Below are 20,490 nucleotides of genomic sequence, written 5' to 3'. Positions count from 1 at the left end.
AACTGATCAAACCATGTGTTTATCGACCTTGCTCTGGTATGTTACCATACTTTTGGCCATAAACTGTGTTGTACATTCATTCATTTTAGCCAACCTTGTTTTTGATCCAATGCAACCCACCACAGGGCATGAACACATGACACACCTTTACACTTTAAAGTAGTCAATCCATTTACTGGTATGTTTTTGGAAAATTAACAGGAATTAAAATGAGCGTCCAGAAAAATGCGTGCAGATGCATGCCACATGCCACACAAACAAGTGAGAACTGAACACAGGTTTCTGTAGCTGAAGAAAACTGGTCAAGTCCAAGAGTCCCATGTGCTTTCGGTCTGCTGGTCAGGCTAAACAAGCTGTCCTCTCCAGTCTGCATGGGCATGTGAGAGAAAATGTATCTGTGTGAAAGTGTGTGCCCACTGTGTGTGTTTGGTGAGGGTATGAAAGCTTAAAACTACGATTTAGTAAGCATTGCAGACGCCTCCACTGTAGCCTCCTCTGCTCAAACCCTCCCTCCTTCTGCTCAAAGAGCTCGTACAGCCTGCAACCTTGTACATGTTCTGTCTTTCTACCTTCCTCACTGCTTGTTGAGGTTATTTTTAGCTTTCAGCAGAAAACACTTTTCTTCTGAGTTCATAATGTTTTCAGAAAACGATCTAGCCCCGAACGCTGGATCGGTCCATGATTGGCGTGCACAGTGCATCATGTCATGCAATCCAATGACATTTTATGTCACACATTGTGTTTCTGCGTTTGTTCCATTCTGAGAGTATTTTCAAGCAATCTGTCCATGTTTTCTCCCATCCATGTCACTTATGTCACTGTTTGTCCTATCTGACTTCCTGTTTTTTAGAGACTATTATTTCTGCTAATGTAGTGTATGTAGAGTGTCCCTGCTAGGCTTCGCAATTTCAGTCATTGTCACTATTGTACTAAGGCCATCAGGGCTCTAAACACCTTACACTAACAGGCCCTCAAACTGCCATATAACCTCATACTCCACAGACATTTACACAAACATCTGATCAGTGATGTGGTCCCTGAACACCCACCCCCTACATTCATTACCCCAGTCAACAAGACAATGGATTACAGATGTGAACATTAAACAACATAAATAAATCATAAAGCTGAACTAGAACAATTTAAGGACAATTGAGTATTTAGCTGCTAACACGTTCTTATTTGCATTCTGACTGTACACTGTATTTTTATATATATTTTCTTTTTCTTCTATTTCTGTTCTTTATTTACTTATTACTTATATTGCATCTGTTTTGTAACAAGTAAGAGTAAGATTTTATTGTACAGTGCATCTGTCTGTTTCTCTGAGCATATAATTATGAACCTTTGCATCTTGCATTCTATTTCCAATTAATTTGGACAAGACAAGAAGCTTGGCCCCCAATGGTTAGGCTGTTCTCACCCCCAAACATTAGCCAATCAGGTCCATGCATATGCCCAACTGGTTGAGAGCACTGCTGAGATTCGAACCCTGGATCTCCAGATCACAAGAGCCCTTAGAAAACCAACAGTAATCTTAAACTCAACTTCTTATTAAAAAAACGCTCTATAGATACAGAAAAAGAAAGGTTGCAAAAATGTCCATGTACTGTATACTTTAAACATCAACTGCAGATGCCACCCTGACCCCTGAGCCTTAACCTGACTTTATTAGTTTCTCTTCATTACGTGGGTGGTGTGGCCATCTGCTGAAAACAAAAATTCGGGACACAGAGTCCCTAAGCTGCTGACTGATGCAGCAATCGGCTCCCAGAAAATGAGTAACCTGCATAACACATCATGAGCTCTGGCCATGCCACTGTCACAGTAAAAGCTCCCTGGGTCTGGAGTATGACTCCTAAAATCAGAGGGGGCTGCAGTACCCGAAATCCTGACTCATACGTAAACTGCAGGAGTTGCACTGCTACTAACATACAATCAGATTTACATTTCAGGAGAAGGATTAATGATGATAGTAACAATACTAAAGCATGAACAGTTATAATAGACCACACAAGTGTCATGTACTGCTTGCTAATGTTAGCAGTTATTGCAGATAGTGCAGCTGTAGGACCTACAATCAGCTAAAGAAGAGTAAGTGCCCCCTTCTAATAGCATTGGTTACGGTATATGTGGCAAACATTTAATCATTTTGGATAATTTAAAAATGATTAGAACCACACATTGTTACAACATAAATAAATTTACTTACAAAATAATCCATCATGCATATCACCACTGAGACAAAGCCTTGAGATTCTCTCAGAAAACAGCCAGCAAGAGAATCACAACTGCCTAATCTAAGGACACAATTGTTGAAACATAACAAAGGGTTATGAAGAACCACATGATGCACCACTATCTGTACATTAAGGAAACCTAGAACAGTGATTTATCTGCACAGTCCAGCCTGCTAAAACTCCTCCAAGAGCTTAATGACAAATCATTCAGAAAGTGAAAAAAGCTAATGCTAAAGCTCTAGTCTAAGCTACGGTCAATTTGTATTCATAATATAAATCAGACTATGCAAGATTTGTTTTTACATTCTGTACAGTGAAAACCATTCATGTGGAGAATGTGAAGTCATTTGTCTATGAGAGTAAGCTGAGGCATTGCTGACTTATTCAGCAAAACATTTATTTATTTATTAGGATTTTAACACCATATTTTTACACACTTTAATTACATTCATGACAGAAACGGTAGTTACTCATTACACATGATCAATCAGTTCACAAGTTTAATGTCAAACACAGTCATGGACAATTTTGTATCTCCAATTCACCTCACTTGCACGTCTTTGTACTGTGGGAGGAAACCGGAGCTCCTGGAGGAAACTCACACAGACACGGGGAGAACATGCAAACTCCACACATTCCACTCCACACACCTGGGGATCAAACCCAGGACCTTCTTGCTGTGAGGCGACAGTGCTACCCACCGAGCCACCCTGCCGCCCTACAGCAAACAGTTCTTCAAAATACAAAAACAAGTTACATATAAATGAGAAGCATATAGTCACTGTACTTACAGGTAGTTATAGTCTAATGGACTGAAACCCGAAAACTGAAATGAGCAGAATTCTGCAACGTTTCCATGAAGGACATGAAATTCCAAAACTCCACCTGCAGATGTCACCATTCACATGGTGCTTCTCAACAGATGCTGGTGAATCACCAAGAGTTCACATGTTACTGACACCAGAAAATCGGGGACATGGCTGAACCATGCATGCTGCTCACAATCTTATTATACATATCATATGAGTTGTGATATTTTATCACAGTTTACACAGTTCATGTTGTGCAAATAAATGCCCCATGTGTATGTGAATAGGATGACGAGGTGGACTTGACAACTGAATAACAGTACTGTACTGACTTATCAGAAATAAAAACGCGGTGCTGTAAGAAAGTAACTACCCCCTTTCTGATTTTCTCTTTATAGCATATTTGTCACAATAAATTATTTTAGATCATTCAATAAAACATGCTTGTAAAACATAACATTATGACTAAACGTAACCTTCTATATCATTCTATAATTGAATATTAATGGTTCACATCACATCGATTTCTTCTTTGGAGAACTGCTGTTAATCAGACGCACTTGTCTTCAGGTCCTCAGGTTAGGACTTTGCCTAAGCTACTTCAAAACCTTTTTATGTATGTTTAGCTATTCAGATGTAAACATGATTTTATATTTAGGATCAGTATCATGCTGCATAATCAAATTTGATCTCAGCTTTTGCTCATGGACAGATGATTTCACGTTCTTTTTACTCATTTCCAGACAGTAAAGTGTGTGATTTCCCTCAATAAAAACAAGTCTTACAGAGGTCTTTTACACTAGCCCACAACTGCTGAGATCTGGGTTTGAATCTCAGCAGCTCTATCGTGAGCCGGGTGTCTACACAGACATGATTGGCTATGTCTGGGGGATGGGGGTGGCCAAAGCCCTGTCTTGGACTGGAGCCTTGTCCAGGGTATTCCTGCCTTGTGGCCAGCATTTTCTGGTGAAAATGGGTGTGTATAAAGGATACAGAGGTTGATAAAAATGAAAATGAAGGTTGGATTAAATTAAACTACAGTGGCTTCCCAAATAAATTTGGTGAAATAGTACATAAAGAACCAAAAAAAAAATTCACAACAAGGACATAGTGGCTGACTAATTTTATTCTTTAAATTAATAATGTGTTCTTACACAGTGTTCTATTTGTTTCATGTTTTAAGAAAAATATGACAAATAAGAGCAATCAGACTGCCAACAATCACTTTTTTACACAACAGTCAGTGCTACTTAGTGCCACCATTAAAAAAATGCAATAAAAACTGAATTTTTAATTTTTTTTTTCTTTCACTGTTTCACTGTCAAGCATTCATGTATAAATGTCTTTATTTTACTACTATGTTTTCTGATTTGCTTTTGGATTAAACATTTGATGCTTGAACCTGTGGCCATGGCAACAGCACGGCAGTATCTTAGTAACAAAATGAGTTTGTTGAGAGATGGAAGGAGTCAAATAAAACAGAAGCTGCTGAAATCTCTGCAATAACGCTAAGATAAAGTGGCAGAGCATTTAGTATACTGTTTTATGAGCCATACTGAAATTACAGAGGAGAAGAACAACAAAGAACCTCTGGGCTGTTTCATGGAATCACGCCTCACACTTGAACAGCATATTCTCCAGCTTTTCAGCACTGCTCATCCTGGTCTATTACTTATAACTCATCTTTCATGTACAAGAAATGGACATCATTTACTGGAATCACCTCAAACATCACAAACTAAACCCTGGGCCTTAGTATTGAGTCAGTCTTCCTAGTATTGAGTTGGTAGCCTAGTGTTTAGAGCTTGAAAGGTTGTGGGTTCAAATCTTGGCTCTGACATGCAGCCCCTATTGGGCTCTTGACCCTTGTGGCTCCAGGTATGCCATACAATGGCTGACCCTGCACTTTGACCCCAGCTTCCATATGTGGGCTGGGATATGTGGAAAAAAGATTATATTACACTTTATGTGTATATGTATATATGGCATATAAAGGCATTCAGTGGGGTTGGACACTCAAGTTTGGCTTGAGTGTTCCTTGTTTGCAGTTGGTGACCAATTAATTCCAATTCCATTCATAACTCCAGCAGAGTTTTCTTAACACCAGAGTCCAATGCAGAAAGCATTAATTTAGTTTGATTTTGTTGAGGCAGTTTGGAACTGTCTGAAACTAAGCTAATGAGCTCCTAAATATTTCCATTTCACAGTAACAGCACTTACAGTTTAAACTGACTAGAATTACAATATTGACTCATTCCACTGTCAGTGATTGTTTATACCAATAATAGCAACGGCTGTGAGTAAAATAGCTGAACCCTGGTACACTGCTACTTGTTATTAGAATCTGTCATAAACCATTCCTTATTATTGTTATTCCTTATTATTATTTCTATACCTTGTGGGTTCTCACACAGTGGCAAAGCAGGTTCTGGTGATTCATTACAGCCCCAAAGTTTTGGGTTCGACTTTGAGCTCAGACTTATCTCTCTGGATATTCTCGTCATGTCTAAGTGGGCTTCCAATTCTCCAATACCAGTGCCCACCTCACACCCCCTTAATAAATGACAGTATTGTCCAAGATGTATTCCTGCCTTGCACCCAATGTTTCTGTGAAGGCCCCAGACACACTGTTATCCTGGATCAGGATCCAACATCGACTTTATCATCCCCTAATAACTTAAAAAATCAAATGTGATATGTTTAAAATTGCAAGGCATAAAGTGTCAAGTCTTTTACATTAAACCATTTTATTTCCATTTTTTCTTTTTGGTAAATCATCAGTAAGTCTCAAGTTTTGAAGAAACCAATGTAGGATTCATGAGAAGCTAATTACTCAGATCATAATGGTTTTAAGGTCAAAGGTACACCCCACTGACAAGCTACTGTTGGGCATAATGAATAAGCCTGACCTAACCGTACCCATATTCTGACATGACACAAAGATTTTTTTTCAAATACACAAGAACCACCTCATCTTTTTTCTGCCCCAGAGTGGCACATTACCATTCTGTGTTCCAGAAATATGAGCAGTGAATGGAGAAAAAAAAGATTAGGAAGGAAGTCATTTGAAAACACAAAGTAACACCTCTTACGCAAGTGCATGACTGTCTTTTCTTCAACCACCATCTCACTGTAGGAGTCATTGACAATGATTTCACCCATTCATACCCAGCAGTGGCAGCGTGCTCATAATGTTTGTAAAAGCCTGATAGTGAGGTGTTGGGAGGGGGCGGAGAGGAAATTACTGTAACCCTGACCCCTATTCATTCTTACATAAATAGACCAAAACCCCGTTTTAACATATCAGATACCATTTTTAGTATTTTCCTGCTAATAATGGGGTCATATGTGCCATTCCAGTTGTTTGTTTGTCATCCTGGTTATTATTTTTAATGCTAAATAATGACACATATAATCACAGCGTGGGCAACACGGTGGCTCGGTGGGTAGCACTGCCTCACAGCAAGAAGGTCCTGGGTTTGATTCCCAGGTGGAACGGTCTCCCTTCTGTGTGGAATTTAAATGTTCTCCCAGTGTCTGCGTGGATTTCCTCTGGGAGCTCCGGTTTCCTTTCACAGTCAAAGACATGCAGTCGGGTTAATTGGAGATTCTAAAATTGCCCTAAAGGTGAATGGGTGTGTGTGTGACAGACACTGAATGAATAAATAATGATAGTGTGAGTGTTTATGTATTTACTGTTACAAACTGGGATCAGTCAGCTTTGTCTAATGTGATTACACAACACCATGACACAGCCAGTGCAAATTTTGAAGAAGAAGAATGCCTGTATTTGTCATATATACATATACAGGTGTATAACAATACATTGAAAATGCTGAATTTAAAAGTTAAATGCAATGCAGATAAGACTGTGTTTAAATTGTACTGACATGAGGAAAACTAGATTCCAAAATGAAAAGTAAAAGATCCAAAGCATTTAAAAGAATGAAATTGTTGTTGAATTTGTGTCAGAATTGAATAAAATCAGCTTAAAATGCAATCAATGCAATCGCAGCTGTACTGTACTACAATACTTTAAAAGGGCAGCACTGTGGCTTGGTGGGTAGCACTGTTGCCTCACAGCAAGAAGGTCCTGGGTTCGATCCCCAGGTGGGCCAGGCCGGGTCCTTGCTGTGTGGACTTTGCATGGTCTCCCAGTGTCTGTGTGGGTTTCCTCTGGGAGCTCAGGTTTCCTCCCACAGTCCAAAGAATGCAAGTGAGGTGAAATGGAAATACAATATCGTCATTCATATGTGCAATAATAATGTAAGTATTTTAATTATGTGTGAAATAACTTTGTAACTTTCTATTTGCAAATTTTTCTTCTTTTGTCTTTATTTTAAATGATTAGAGTGTTTATTCTTCTACATAAATGGGTGCTACTGTAAGAACTGCAATTTCCCTCTGGGATCAGTAAAGTATTTCTGATTCTGATGATTGTGTTTGACATTAAACTTGTGAACTGATGAACCTTGTGTAATGAGTAACTACCGTTCCTGTCATAAATGTATCCAAAGTGTAAAACATGATGTTAACATCCCAATAAACAAACAAACAATGCTTTAAGATGCAGTACAATCATTGTATTTCAGTCCAAGCAGTGCTGTATTTGTGCCACAATGAAAAGTATTTAGTCCAACTGCAATCCTCTACTGGATTTGGCCTGGCTGCTATAGAATGGACTTCGGTGTGGGTTTTTTTTTTTTTAATTTTTGGGAAGACTTTGCTGTTGACTGAGAGGACCTGTCCCATGTTGTCTAAAAGTCACTCAACTTTAAAAAGCTTGTAGTCGTCTGTGACTAAACCTTTCTCAACTCACTGTATTAAAGTGTTAATTACCTCTTTTACTCTAAAAGGGGATGTCCCAAAAACCTTTTCTCTGAAATAAGTTATAGCTTAGAGTGATTACAGTCTGGTTTCTTAGCCACGTCCCAAATTCAGTACAGAATTGCGACTGGACAGTGATTACTTTTTATTTTGGCACTTATTCTGCATGGTACTATGGGAAAGCAATGATGTGTGTATTGCATTTCACATTTTTCCACTGTAGTGATTGAAATTCAGTTCCCCTCCATATGGGATTTTCCTTTTACCACTAATAAACGACTGGATTTTCAAATTCAGCAGACAAACATCTGCATTTGTCTCTGTCTTTCTTTTTAGAGGACAGCCAAGGAGAAAGTCTGAAGATTTGTTTTACCCCACAAGTCACATGTTTAGTAAGCTTTCATGGCCAGGGCTTCACTCTACAGCACCTCCCACCTTCTGCCATCTGCTGCTCTACCCACAAGGCCTCTGTTGTGCCAATACCAGCTACGAATGAGATCATCAACTCCCTGCTGAAGAATGCAATCACTACCGATATAACAATGCCCACACATGTAGCTCCCAGTACAGTAGATAAAACTACACCATAGGTGCTTAATCTAGGTTGTCCATCACTGAAAAGGGAAAACCGGATATTTTTTTGGTGATGGACCATTCTCAGCACTGTAGTAACACTGACATGGTATTATATGTGGTGCTGGTATGGGTAGAGTAGGCAAGGTAAATCTTCAAAACACAATTTCACCAGACACTAGGTTACTGAGTGGCAGAGAGGGTAGTGCTAGTTCTGCACAGCTCTTGAAACTAAGGTTCAAGCCCTCCATTTAGTTACTGTCAGGTGGAGTTTGACACATGTCAGTCATGTCAATCAATGTCAGTCGTGCCAATATACTGCAGGGCGTCACACACTAACCTATTAATATACTCACATCTAGGGGCAGTTTGAATACTCGCATCGTTTGGGAAGAATGAAGGTAATCTGTGAACCTGGAGAAATGCCAACTGGACAATGAGAGAACACTGGTTGCTCTCCAAACTAAACACTTTAATGAATGCACAAGTTTTTCTAAAATTCAGCCTCACCTGCAGCTTCCACATCCTGTGTCTGTGTTATACTGTCACCCTGTGGAAGCGTTTGATTAATACAATCAAGGTTTTTGCGTACACTTGTTTCATGTTCCACAAACATTAAGCAAATAGGCACCTAAGAAAAAATCCCAGTCACGCAAAACTGATTAGACACAATTTTCATTTTACCCCAAGATGTCATTGGTGTCACACAGCTCCAGGTACCTGAACTTGATTATTGCCCCCAGCCAGTTTCTGTTAGGAACGTAGAATGCAGACTGTTCTTCTTTCTGCCAGCGTTTTCATCAGGTATTTTGGTTTTCTCTCAAATACTTGCCAGTAATCAACAGGAAATCAGTAAATCAACTTCAACTTTTCCATTTGTTTAAATTAATCAAATGAATTCACTTGATGGTCAGTGGATTACTAATGTGTCCAAAAGTTAATAAAAAAATAAAGTGGCGCCCATGTGGCACAGCGGGATATTCCGCTAGCACACCAGCGCCGAGATTCTGAGTTCCTCGGTTTGAAACTCAGCGTTGCCACCGGTCGACTAGGCGCCATCTAGCGCAGGGGTTCTCAACTGGTCTCAGCCCGGGACCCACATTTTCTCATGGTCATTAAGTCGCGACCCACTTTTATAGAATACAATCCAAACAAATTTATTTTTGAAAAATAGCCTTCAAAAACACATTTAAACATACATGCATGCAAAGTGAATTTAAGAGCAATTTTTTAAAGAAACTGAGGAGGACCATGCCAACTGCATGTATAAAAGTTACTACAATAAATTTAAATATCAAAACTGCATAAAATAAATAAGGCTACAAAACAAGATGCTTTCACCTAACCTGTCTTTTGTGGAAGTCAGTGAGACAGTTGGGCATGTACTTTACTTCTGATCAGAGTTTCAAAGTCTGGGGTGACAGTAGACAGAGTTACTCTCAGATCATGCTCAGTGTTCAACCTGTTTCTCTGCTTTGACTTGAGCAGGACCAAGGTAGAAAAGCCACTTTCACAAAGATAGGTAAGACGCCCGGAGTGCATGTTCTTGTTTGGTGCAAGATGCTGTCAGACACTTCTGTGATACCTTCAGCTCATTTACATTTTCAGCATTTAGCAGACGCTTTTATCCAAAGCGACTTACACAATGAGCGGAACACGATGAGCAATTGAGGGTTAAGGGCCTTGCTCAGGGACCCAACAGTGGCAACTTGGTGGTGGCGGGGCTTGAACCGGCAACCTTCTGCTTACTAGTCCAGTACCTTAACCACCTAAAAAACTCCACCGGCTTGTCTTTACATGCGGGATGTTTCGTTTGTAAATGTCGCATTAGTTTGGATGGTTTCAAATAACACACTGGGCTTTCTGTCCGTGTTTGTCCTCAATGAACGAAAATCCACATTTCAAATACTCCGGGTTATATTTGCGTTTCGCCATCTTGCCTCCGAACATCATCACAAATTTAAAGAGAAGGGTAACCGGCAAACGAATGGTGGTTACCATGGCAACGAGAATGCTGTGCGCGTCTGATGCGTGCCTCTCTCTGACTCTTTTTTTTCCAGATAAAAGACGAGTACAAAATCAGTTGAGCATTAATTATTTACAAAAAAATTTTTATGTATTTATTTTTTACAAGCTGTCCGCGACCCGCCCAGAACTTGTCCGCGACCCACTTTTGGGTCGCGACCCACCAGTTGAGAATCACTCATCTAGCGGGCATAATTGGCAGTGCCTGCAGTGGACACGTTTCTGCTAGGGCGGGATGACCGGACTATGTGGGTGGGGTCTTCAAACTCTGTGTAAGGACCCTGATTAGCAGATAGAGAGGCGCATGTGCAGAGTGCTTAGGTGAAAAAGGGCTCCACTAAGGGCTGTGCGCAGGTCGGAGGAGGCGTGAGCAGCAATATACCCACCTCGACTGCAATCAGGGATCCCCCAGCAGTGGAAGACAAATTGACTACACTAAATTGGGAGAAAATGCATAAATAAAATAGAAAAAAAAATAAAGTTATTGTTAACCTGTAACACTGAGGCCCTGTTCAAACAGATAAGTATATTATTAAAAATAAGTGTTTTCCCCACCCTCAAGATGGATGCAGTTAAAAGTCACTGAAAACACAAAGATTTAAACACTACTGCAGTTTTGTTAGGGTAGAGAAAGTCTTCAGGTAATTGGAGTTAAGCAGGTTATGTTTTTGTGGTACCTAGTACTGCATTTAATTTTAGAATCATTTTTATAATCCACTTAGAGCTTCATTTATCGAGCATGCTTGTAATGTTCTTTTAATATTAAACATAGGAAGAGTTTAGTCAGTATTTAGTCAGCAGGCCAGAATGATCCACTGTGGCTAAAAAAAAAGAAAAAAGAAATAAAGACGAATTATTGCTAGGGCTAGGGTTAAAGGCCCATTGGGCTGGCATAATCATGTTCGTGTTTTCACAGTGCTTGGTGAATTTTCAGGTGAATGGAGAGACTGAGACGGCCCCAATCTGTTGGCAAAACATTTTAATAAGTAAACAAATGAAAATAAAATAATAATAAAACATAAAATAAAAAAAATGTCAAAAATGAACTCTAAATGTCCTGGCTAATGGACTATATTTGGGGTAAAATAGAAATATGTACAAATCCAATGTTGCATTTTAGGATGTTAATATACAGTAAATAATATCATGTCTGTAAAACGACAACAAAAATATAAAAGGAACTTATTATAGAGGTTTATGGCACACAAATGTGCAATATTTTGAGAAGACAAAGACACATGAACAGAATTCTGGTGATATTTTATTTCCATTAGCATAAAAACACATAATTCATAAGTTCCCGTTTGGATTACTGACACAGCAAAAACATCATATAGAAAAATACAAGCTCTTTGGAATGATCCTGTTACAATAGTGGTGTTACCCATCATGAGCTAACACTGTGGATCTATAGGCTAGGAACATGGCAAGTAGAAAAGCAAAGCCAAGCCCAAGTGAGCTTGCAGTCCTGTTGTACAAAAATAGTAAATGTTTTTGCATTACTGGAGGTTATAAACATCTCTACTCATGGGGTGAGACTTTTACCCACAAATCACTTCTAAAGCTGTTTTACTTTTTTCTCTTGAGAGTTTTTTGTCAAAGGGAACCCAGGAATGTAAAATATATTTGTAATGCTAAACTAGCTCTGGCTCTGTGAAATCTTTATCAAACTGCTCTGCCTTGACAGACTGGAGATAAACACACTCAGTCGTCGCTTTGTGGCAGATACTGGAACACAACAATATGTGAAATCTTTCCTGGCTTGAGGTTTGTATTTATGTACAAGCGTTAAGTATGCTATTAGTAAAAACCCCTTTATATTCTTCTACCAAGGTGTTTATCATTGATGGTACCTGAGAAGCAATTTAAATGTTTAATAAAATAGTATCTTTATAGAAAAATGAATAATTTGCTAATACCTTTGTATGAATTTGTGTTATTTAGCACCTGAGCTTTACTGTCTATGAGCTGCATGTGTGAATCTGTGGTGGTAAAGTGAGAGAAATAGATGTATGATTCAGCACCATCCAAAATATGCCCACATTTGCACACAGGTCACACTGAGAAGGAAAATAATTTCACAGGTTTGCTGGTGTAGCGAGCTGTGCTAATTTTTAGAACTAGTTCTTTTTCATTAAACCACCACCTTACCAAGCAGTTATCCTTCTCTAGAAAGCATAAGGTCCTACGTAGATAGAGAGGCGCAGGGTGGAGCTGCTCTGGTAGCTCATAAGTGGGTTGACTGATACCATCTCTAGGTCCAGGACATAATCTTTCGGTCCACTCACCGCCTTGGCCAGCACCAGCATGGCATTGACGTTGTTTATTTGCTAAGAAAACAAGAAAAATAAAGAAATCATTTAAATGTAATACATTTCTTTTCACACAAATCAGTGGTGTGCCCATATTATTATATTAGGTTTATAAGGTCAAAGTGTAGATGAAAAAAAGGTTGCTGGATTTTTCCTATGTTAAGGTCTAAGAGTACGAGCTGCTAAATTATATCTAAGCCAGCTCTGTAAAAAGCATATAAAATTTTGATTATTATTTTAATAATGCGGTATGCCATTGTACTGATGGTAACAATTAGTGCAAGGATCAGTTTAATAGATTTTATTTCTTGTTACTGATTATAATGAGCAATAACTGGTGGCCTATTTGTGCCCACATATTAAGATAAAGCTAAGATTAAGTTTGTCTGTTCATGACTGCTTGTCTGTCTATTATTTGACAACGTAATTTTACATTTTATATAGAATACATAGTGATTAAATTTTATTCTGAAGAGAGTGTAAATGCACATTTCATTAACCCCTCCACTTACCCGGATGTAGAAATCTCGCCCATCGTCCCCGGACTGGATGTGAAAGGTGTTATAAGCACCAGGATAGACACTAGTAGCCTGAATCTGAAAGATATCAGAGGGCACAGTACGCTCGGAGGTGATGCTCATGTAGCGATGCACAATGGAGAACGGCAGATTTCGACATTCTGGCTTTCCCACAGGGCACACACAGCGACTGGATAAAAAACAAAAAAAACAAGAGAAAGTTTAGAAAGCATTAAGAGCTAAACTTTTTTTATCTAATAAACATGTTTCATGTAATACTGTATGTTTAGCATTGTTGGTGAAATATTAAAGACTTAATGCTGAAAAAAATCTACTAGTAATTATTTTTTCTCAATTATTGCAAGCTCATCAGGCCCTAAAACAGCAAAGCAGTTTAAACAGTGACATACTCTCCACCATGCCTCATAGTTATGATACTGTTTTGGAACAAGTGTGCAGTGATATTTGTCAAAGTTTGTAAAGACCTGACTTACAGCTAAGCATTTTAATCATAAATCAGTTTAAAGGCTGTAAATAATAATACATCACACGGGGGCTCAGGTGGTGCATGGTAAAAACACGCTAGCACACCAGAGCTGACATCTCTAATTCTACTACAGACAGGATGGGCGCCTATACGGACAACAATTGGATCGTCCGTTTGGTTGGATGCCAGAGGGGAACCTTTATAACTGATGCAATTACGACCTCTGCTGGCTGATGGCACCTGCACAGAGACTGGGTATAATGGAGATCAGTGTGTGACTCTCCATGCATGAGACTGAGCCCCATATAAACTCACATCCTGCAGGTAAAAATATGCAGTCGGCGACTGCACATGTATCAGAGGGGGCTCCCCCATGGCTCTCCATGGTCAGGAATGGAGGTTAGCAATAGTAGAAAGGAAGTGAAATGCAATCGGGTAATTGATACATGACTAGATTGGGAGGAACATTGAGAGAGAATGCAAAATAATAATAATACATCAAAAATTGTACTGGTACTGGTACCATACAGAGCATGCATCACCCACTTTTCTGCAACTTGGATGTAGGGACTTTGGCAGCGGTTTGAGTCCACACACTTGTGCCCTCCATGGATATTCACACAGGTCTGTCCCTCCACACACTGATGGCTGCCTGACTCACACTCGTTCACATCTACACACAGAAACATTAACACAAAAGAATAAACGTTGTGAATGGGTGGATTTTGGGAGGAAAACAGGAGGACTGAATATGATCATTCTCATGAGTCAGAGCTTCCACTGACAGTTGGAACAGTAGGTGTAAGCTGATGAAATTAAATTCTACCCTGGCAGAGGCGTGATGCCTGGAGCTGGTAGCCTTCTGGACACATACAGGAGAATTTGCCTGGTTCGTTCACACATCTGAACTGGCAGAGGAAGCTGGAGTAGCTGCATTCATCAATGTCTGTTGATAAAAGAAGACAATAACAACAGAGGATCAAAAAAGAACAATGCATTTGTTTAATTATTATTTAACCCACCCAAGCACAGCTAGGTGTAAAAAATACTGAGTCAACATAGCTCAATCTAGTGGTAAAAAACTACACTGGCAACCTTTAAGCAAAAATGTCAACACCCACCGTTGCATGTGAAACCATCTGGACTGAGGTCGTAGCCCTGCTCGCAGTGACACAGAAACGTCCCGTAAGTGTTATAGCACCTCTGCTGACATGGAGCTCCCATTTCACACTCATTTACATCTGGACAGAGGGACACAAAACAGACCTGCAGTTCTCGCCTAGAGACCTTCTGTGGCCACTCACAAACGTGTAGTGAGAGAGTTAGCCATTTTTGCCCAGAATCTGTTGTTTTTGTTGGCTAACACTGGGACAGGGTGTGTGGTTTATGGTAAGAAATTACTGACTCACCAACACATGATCGGTTGTTTCCCGCCACCTGGAAGCCCGGATCACATGTGCAGCGGAACGATCCAGGCACGTTGATGCAGCGATGCTGGCAGTAACGATACCTGCACTCATCAATGTCTAGAAGGACAGGCAAATGTAAACAAATGCACATGCTATATGGTCAAAAGCATGTTGACACCCCTTGTAATTATTGGGTTCAACTATTTTAACCCCCCATGTATAATCGATGCATAATATCAGTTCTGTACTAAAAATGCTTCCAAGTGTTTGGAAACAGCCCTTTCCTGTTTGAGCATGACTGTTCCACTGCACTCAAACCAAAGTCCATAAAGACATTCTTTGACAAGTTTGTTGTGGAGGAACTTGCACAAAACCCTGACTTCAACCAATTGAACATCACTGGAATGAATTAGAATGTCAACTGAGAGCCAGGCTTTCTCTACTTTTTGTCAATACCCAATTGTATGACTGGTGTTTTGAAAAAATGTGCACAGGTACTAATACAATTTTGTGAATCTTGCCTTTCCAGAGGAGTAGATGCTGCTATAGCTGCAAGGGAGAGTTAATCTATATTAACACCCATTGTTCTGGCACAAGATGCCCAAAATAACTCATGGTCAATAAACGATGCATGAAATGGTTTAAATGATGCATAAACAGGACAAGAGGACAAGAGTTATGAAAGCAGGTTGGACTTACCAACACACTCCACGCCAATCTTGCTGTAGCCATCTGGACACTGGCAGGTGAAGGTACCCACTGTGTTAATGCACTCCTGACTGGGCTGACAGTTATGCAGGCCCAGTTCACATTCATCTACATCTGTACACACACAAACACATAATTCATGAAAATACGTTTATGGCAGTTTTAAGATTGGACAACATCTCTGTAGTTTTTATTGTGGGTTTTCTGCTATGCAATATGCAATATAACTTTGAGCCATAGCCTTCTAACTGCTGAATACACAGAGGTACCAAACTAGCTCTGCCCTGCTGAGACAAGGACTCTACAAGACATCTGAAGGAGTGCTTTGGTATTCAGTACCAGAGCAAAGCAACTTACAGTACTGTGACAGTATACAGTCTAAGCAATTGAGGGTTAAGGGCCTTGCTCAAGGGCCCAACAGTGGCAACCTGGCAGTGGGGCTTGAACCAGCGACCTTTCGATTACTGGTCTAGTACCTTACTCATTAGGCTTCAACTGCCTTGCTTGACTAAATGGGTAAAAATTTTCATGTCCACATGGAGTGTTAGGGCAAACTCCATAATAACACTTATGGTTTTAAAATAGGATGTCAAACAAGCTCATGGCCAGATGTCCACATACTATATAGAGATTTACAACTAGATGTAGAACATCTGGAATACGTATACAGAAACACTTAGTAAACATTGTGCACATTTAAATGATATTTGAAGAGCAAAATTTAATACCCTCTTACCTACACAGCTCTCGCCCTGGGCCTCGTAGCCCACAGGACAGGGATTGAACGTATCACTGGTTTCCACAGAAGGCAGACTCAACTCTGATTGGCTGACAGGTTCAGGGGCGGTGATGACAAAAGCGGAGCGAGGCAGACACATGTAACCCCCGTAATGATTAAAGCATTTCATCTCTCCCTGACACGCCTCAGTGATCGTCTCACATTCGTTTATATCTGAGGACAGAGAGATTAACAGAGGGACAGTTGCGGCATCTGGACGTAGCAGGGACGAGGAGTCTGTGTGAGGGACATCTCATCATGCCACGCTAATTAGAGAACAAATCACTGAATCACTGCATCACATCTCTCATGACCTGCCACCCACCTTTACAGTGCTGGGTCTGCGCATCCCACTCATAGCCATCTGTGCACTCCTAACAGACACATAAACACACACATTTACACACTGTCCACACACTGAGACACACTGTATCTGCAAAGATTAACACTTACACCAACGCGGCCTCGCTGCCAACAACTTCTGATCCTTTCTGAACTTTTGACATGCACTATTAGTCCAAAAAACCTGGTAGACAACCTCACATGCTTGTAGGATAATTCATTCCTATACTATACATCTTGCTACAACTATAACCCCTGTCTTACTTCTGGAACAGTTTTCCACAAGATTTTGGAGTGTGCCAATTTGTAAATTTGTGCCAATAGGGTTGGGGTCAGGGCTTTGTGCAGGCCACTGGAGTTTCACTAGGTTCAAAACCATGAGCTTTCCTGCTATAACAGCCTGGAAAGGATTTCCACTGAAATTTGGAACATGACTGTGTGAATTTGATGTGTGGATATTTAATACATTGGTGAGGTTTGGCATTAATGTAATTGTTTGCTGTTTGTTCTTCACCTGAAGTCAATCAAAAAGTCCTAAACATAGGTAGTGTTCTCCTACCATTGATGAACCCAGATTTGTTTCACAATGTCAGATGGAGATAGAAAAACATGATTCATCTACTGCTCCAGAGGCAGACATCCCAAGTTGCAAAAACTCATTTCAGGGAGGTACCCCCGCACCCCGGACCTCAACCCCCCAAGCCCAAAAAAAACCTCTCGCTTACACCAAAGGATATGAGTGATAACAGAACTTTTAGAAGCTGCTAACTGAGCTACTAAGCTAACTGTTAATGTGTACTACATAGTGCACTAGATAGTGTGAAAGATAATAGATTTATGTTCCTACATAGTGCACTAGATTGTATATTAGAAAATAATTTATGTTCCTTACTTAGTGAACTAGATAGTGCATTAGATATCTCATTTATGTTCACTACATAGTGCACTAGAAAGTATAACTAGATGATGATTTGTGTTCCTTACATAGTGCACTAGATATTGTATTACATAATTAATTATGTTCCCTACATAGTGCACTAAATTGTATATCAGATAATGGATTTATGTTCCCTACATAGTGCACTAGACAGTATATTAGACAATTGATTTATGTTCCTTACACAGTGCGCTAGACTGTATATCAGATAACGGATTTAATACGCGATCGGGGAAAAAAGTCTGTGTCGCCTGCATGCACATTTGTGTCGCTCTTGGCCGCTCATTCTAGATTCCGGGAGATTTTATTGCGGGCATCAGGGAGCCGCTATGTATATGCGGTAGACTCCCGGAACTTCCGGGAGACTTGGGATGTCTGCAGAGGCAAATATTGGTGTGCTTTTTACCACTTTGGAAGATATGCCAATGCACATGGTCATCTTAGGGTTTTTGAAACTGCTAAGCTCTGGAAACCCAATGACACCTGGAAGTGAAGTGCTGCATCCTAAGTAACTGTACAAAACTAAGGTGTCAGAAATGTGGCTTGGCTAACCTAACTTGTAATAACAAAGAAATCATGTAAATGTAATTTTGACTGCAACATTGAGCTGATGTATCTGGTTCTTACCGTATAAGAGTCGTTTTCTGCTGGTGACTGACTGTTTGAAGTAGGTAGAAGGATGAGAGTAACGTACAACAACCCGCTGACTGCCTTCATGTTTGCAGAAACAGATCCTCAACACACTTTACGATACGCTACAACAGTGGAGGTGCAGAGGAGACTGTTCAGCTGGAGCTCTCACACCTTTAATTAGAGAATGGAAAAAGAGTTTGACATTGTTTCCACTAAATATTTTAGTCCTGATTAAGCCGGAAATCCACTAATCTTGGTGCATAAATGAAGTTTAATTTGCACCAAAGTTCAGGGCTCAGGTAGTGTCGAGGTATATTACACTAGCATAAGATCGTTGAGATCCATGTTTGAATCTTATCTGTGCTATCAGCTGGCCGGATTGGTGCCCTGTCCAGGGAATTCCTGCCTTGTGCCTAGTAAACCTTACATGGATAAATTGGGTAATGAAAATGAACTAAAAGTTGAAAATGAAACAGGATTCTCATTATGTCTGTTTAATAAAGCAGTGTGTGTGTGTGTGTGTGTGTGTGTGTGTCTGTGTGTGTGTGTGTGTGGGGGGGGGGGGGGTATTACAGCCCACTATGGAGTCTCAGTGAGCCCAAATAGAGAGAAGAGTAACAAGAGTCAAAAGGCTGAATTAGCATTTAGCAGATATCTTGTATATTTTAATCTACCTATATGCATATGCTGGGTATTTGATTTGTCACCTTAAAAGTCTAAAGGTCAACACATGGGCACTACAAACAATTCCTCTACAGTTGTTAATGCAGATCCTGCAGAATTAAACCCATGTATGAAAGCTTTCACCAACAGCTACACAAGCTCTGCAAGTACTAACAGTAAAACCCACTACATCAACCAAAATCAGAAATGACCAAAATATATGGCTTTATTTTGGGTTCATTGAATTTTACATGAGAAAAGACTCACCTCAGCAAGGGGGTCTGAGAAAGATTTCTTTGAACACGAGGGAAATAGAGCATTTCATAGTAAGAACATTATACTATCAGTTAAAACTGAGGGCTATAGTGCAGTATCATTAATAAGAAGCTGCTGAAACATGGGTGACACTGTAAACAGTCAAGTGAGCTTTACATCAGCTTAGAAAAGCCTGACTGCATGTAAACATTTAACTTAAAATGTAAAGAAAATGTTTGGGGTGACATGGACTTGGTATTAGTTAGCTACAGCTTTTTTGTCGACTCATTGTAAAAGAAAATATCTAACATGCACCAAATACATTTTGGCATATCAACACCAAATGGAGTAATTGAAAAGTACTCTAGATTTTTGGCTAAAGCACTTTAATTGTTGGCTGCAACTGATAAAAATCTGACAGAATTATGTTTTATATCATTTTCATGAACACTGTGGCCAACACTAGCTGTTCCATGCAAAAATTATGTAAGAAAGTAGAATGGCAGTCTTGCCTTACAGTAATGAGGGCAGAAGACTGCCAGCTGGTGATGGCATTTGAACTGGAGCTCTGAGAGGAAATGATCCCACCGAGGCTGATTTCCCAAAATCATTCAGTTACAAAACAGCACACAGCTCTCTCTCAGTTCTGAAGTTTACAGGGTGCATTTAGGAAATGCAGCACAGATGTGTAGAGCTGGGTCTCTATGAAGGGCTTTTCACATCAAGCTGAACAGATTTTGTTAAGAGTCTGTTTCCACAGTATTATAGTATCAACAAACAGCCAAGACATGATTACAGCAATCCCACCCAAATTTATTCTGGTCTAAAGTGAGTCCTGTTTGTAGGTAATATCACACATATTTGCTGATGTGGTTTAGAACAGGGTTTCTAAACCACTGGGCCACTGACCACAAGTAGGCTGGACCTACACTCTTTCACCTGGACCTAATTTTAAAACAGCATTTTACTTTCCA

At 39.9% G+C, this 20,490-nt stretch overlaps 1 protein-coding gene across 1 annotated transcript; it reads right to left on the bottom strand.

Moving 5' to 3' along the window:
- Window positions 1-12,642: 12,642 nt before the first annotated feature.
- On the bottom strand, window positions 12,643-18,682 carry LOC134330489 (EGF-containing fibulin-like extracellular matrix protein 2). The gene is made up of 10 exons (XM_063011648.1): window positions 18,593-18,682; window positions 17,012-17,060; window positions 16,645-16,860; window positions 15,900-16,022; window positions 15,201-15,317; window positions 14,913-15,032; window positions 14,618-14,737; window positions 14,338-14,464; window positions 13,299-13,494; window positions 12,643-12,804 (listed from the first exon to the last, which is right to left on the bottom strand). Exons 1-10 carry the CDS (start codon window positions 18,680-18,682, stop codon window positions 12,643-12,645), a joined length of 1,320 nt encoding a protein of 439 aa, XP_062867718.1.
- Between the last annotated feature and the right edge of the window lie 1,808 nt (window positions 18,683-20,490).

This window comes from Trichomycterus rosablanca, chromosome 16, assembly GCF_030014385.1.
Source record: "Trichomycterus rosablanca isolate fTriRos1 chromosome 16, fTriRos1.hap1, whole genome shotgun sequence".
In the NCBI taxonomy this organism is placed as follows: domain Eukaryota; kingdom Metazoa; phylum Chordata; class Actinopteri; order Siluriformes; family Trichomycteridae; genus Trichomycterus; species Trichomycterus rosablanca.
Note: the sequence above shows the minus strand (reverse complement) of the source record. Positions and strands in the feature narration are given on the sequence as shown.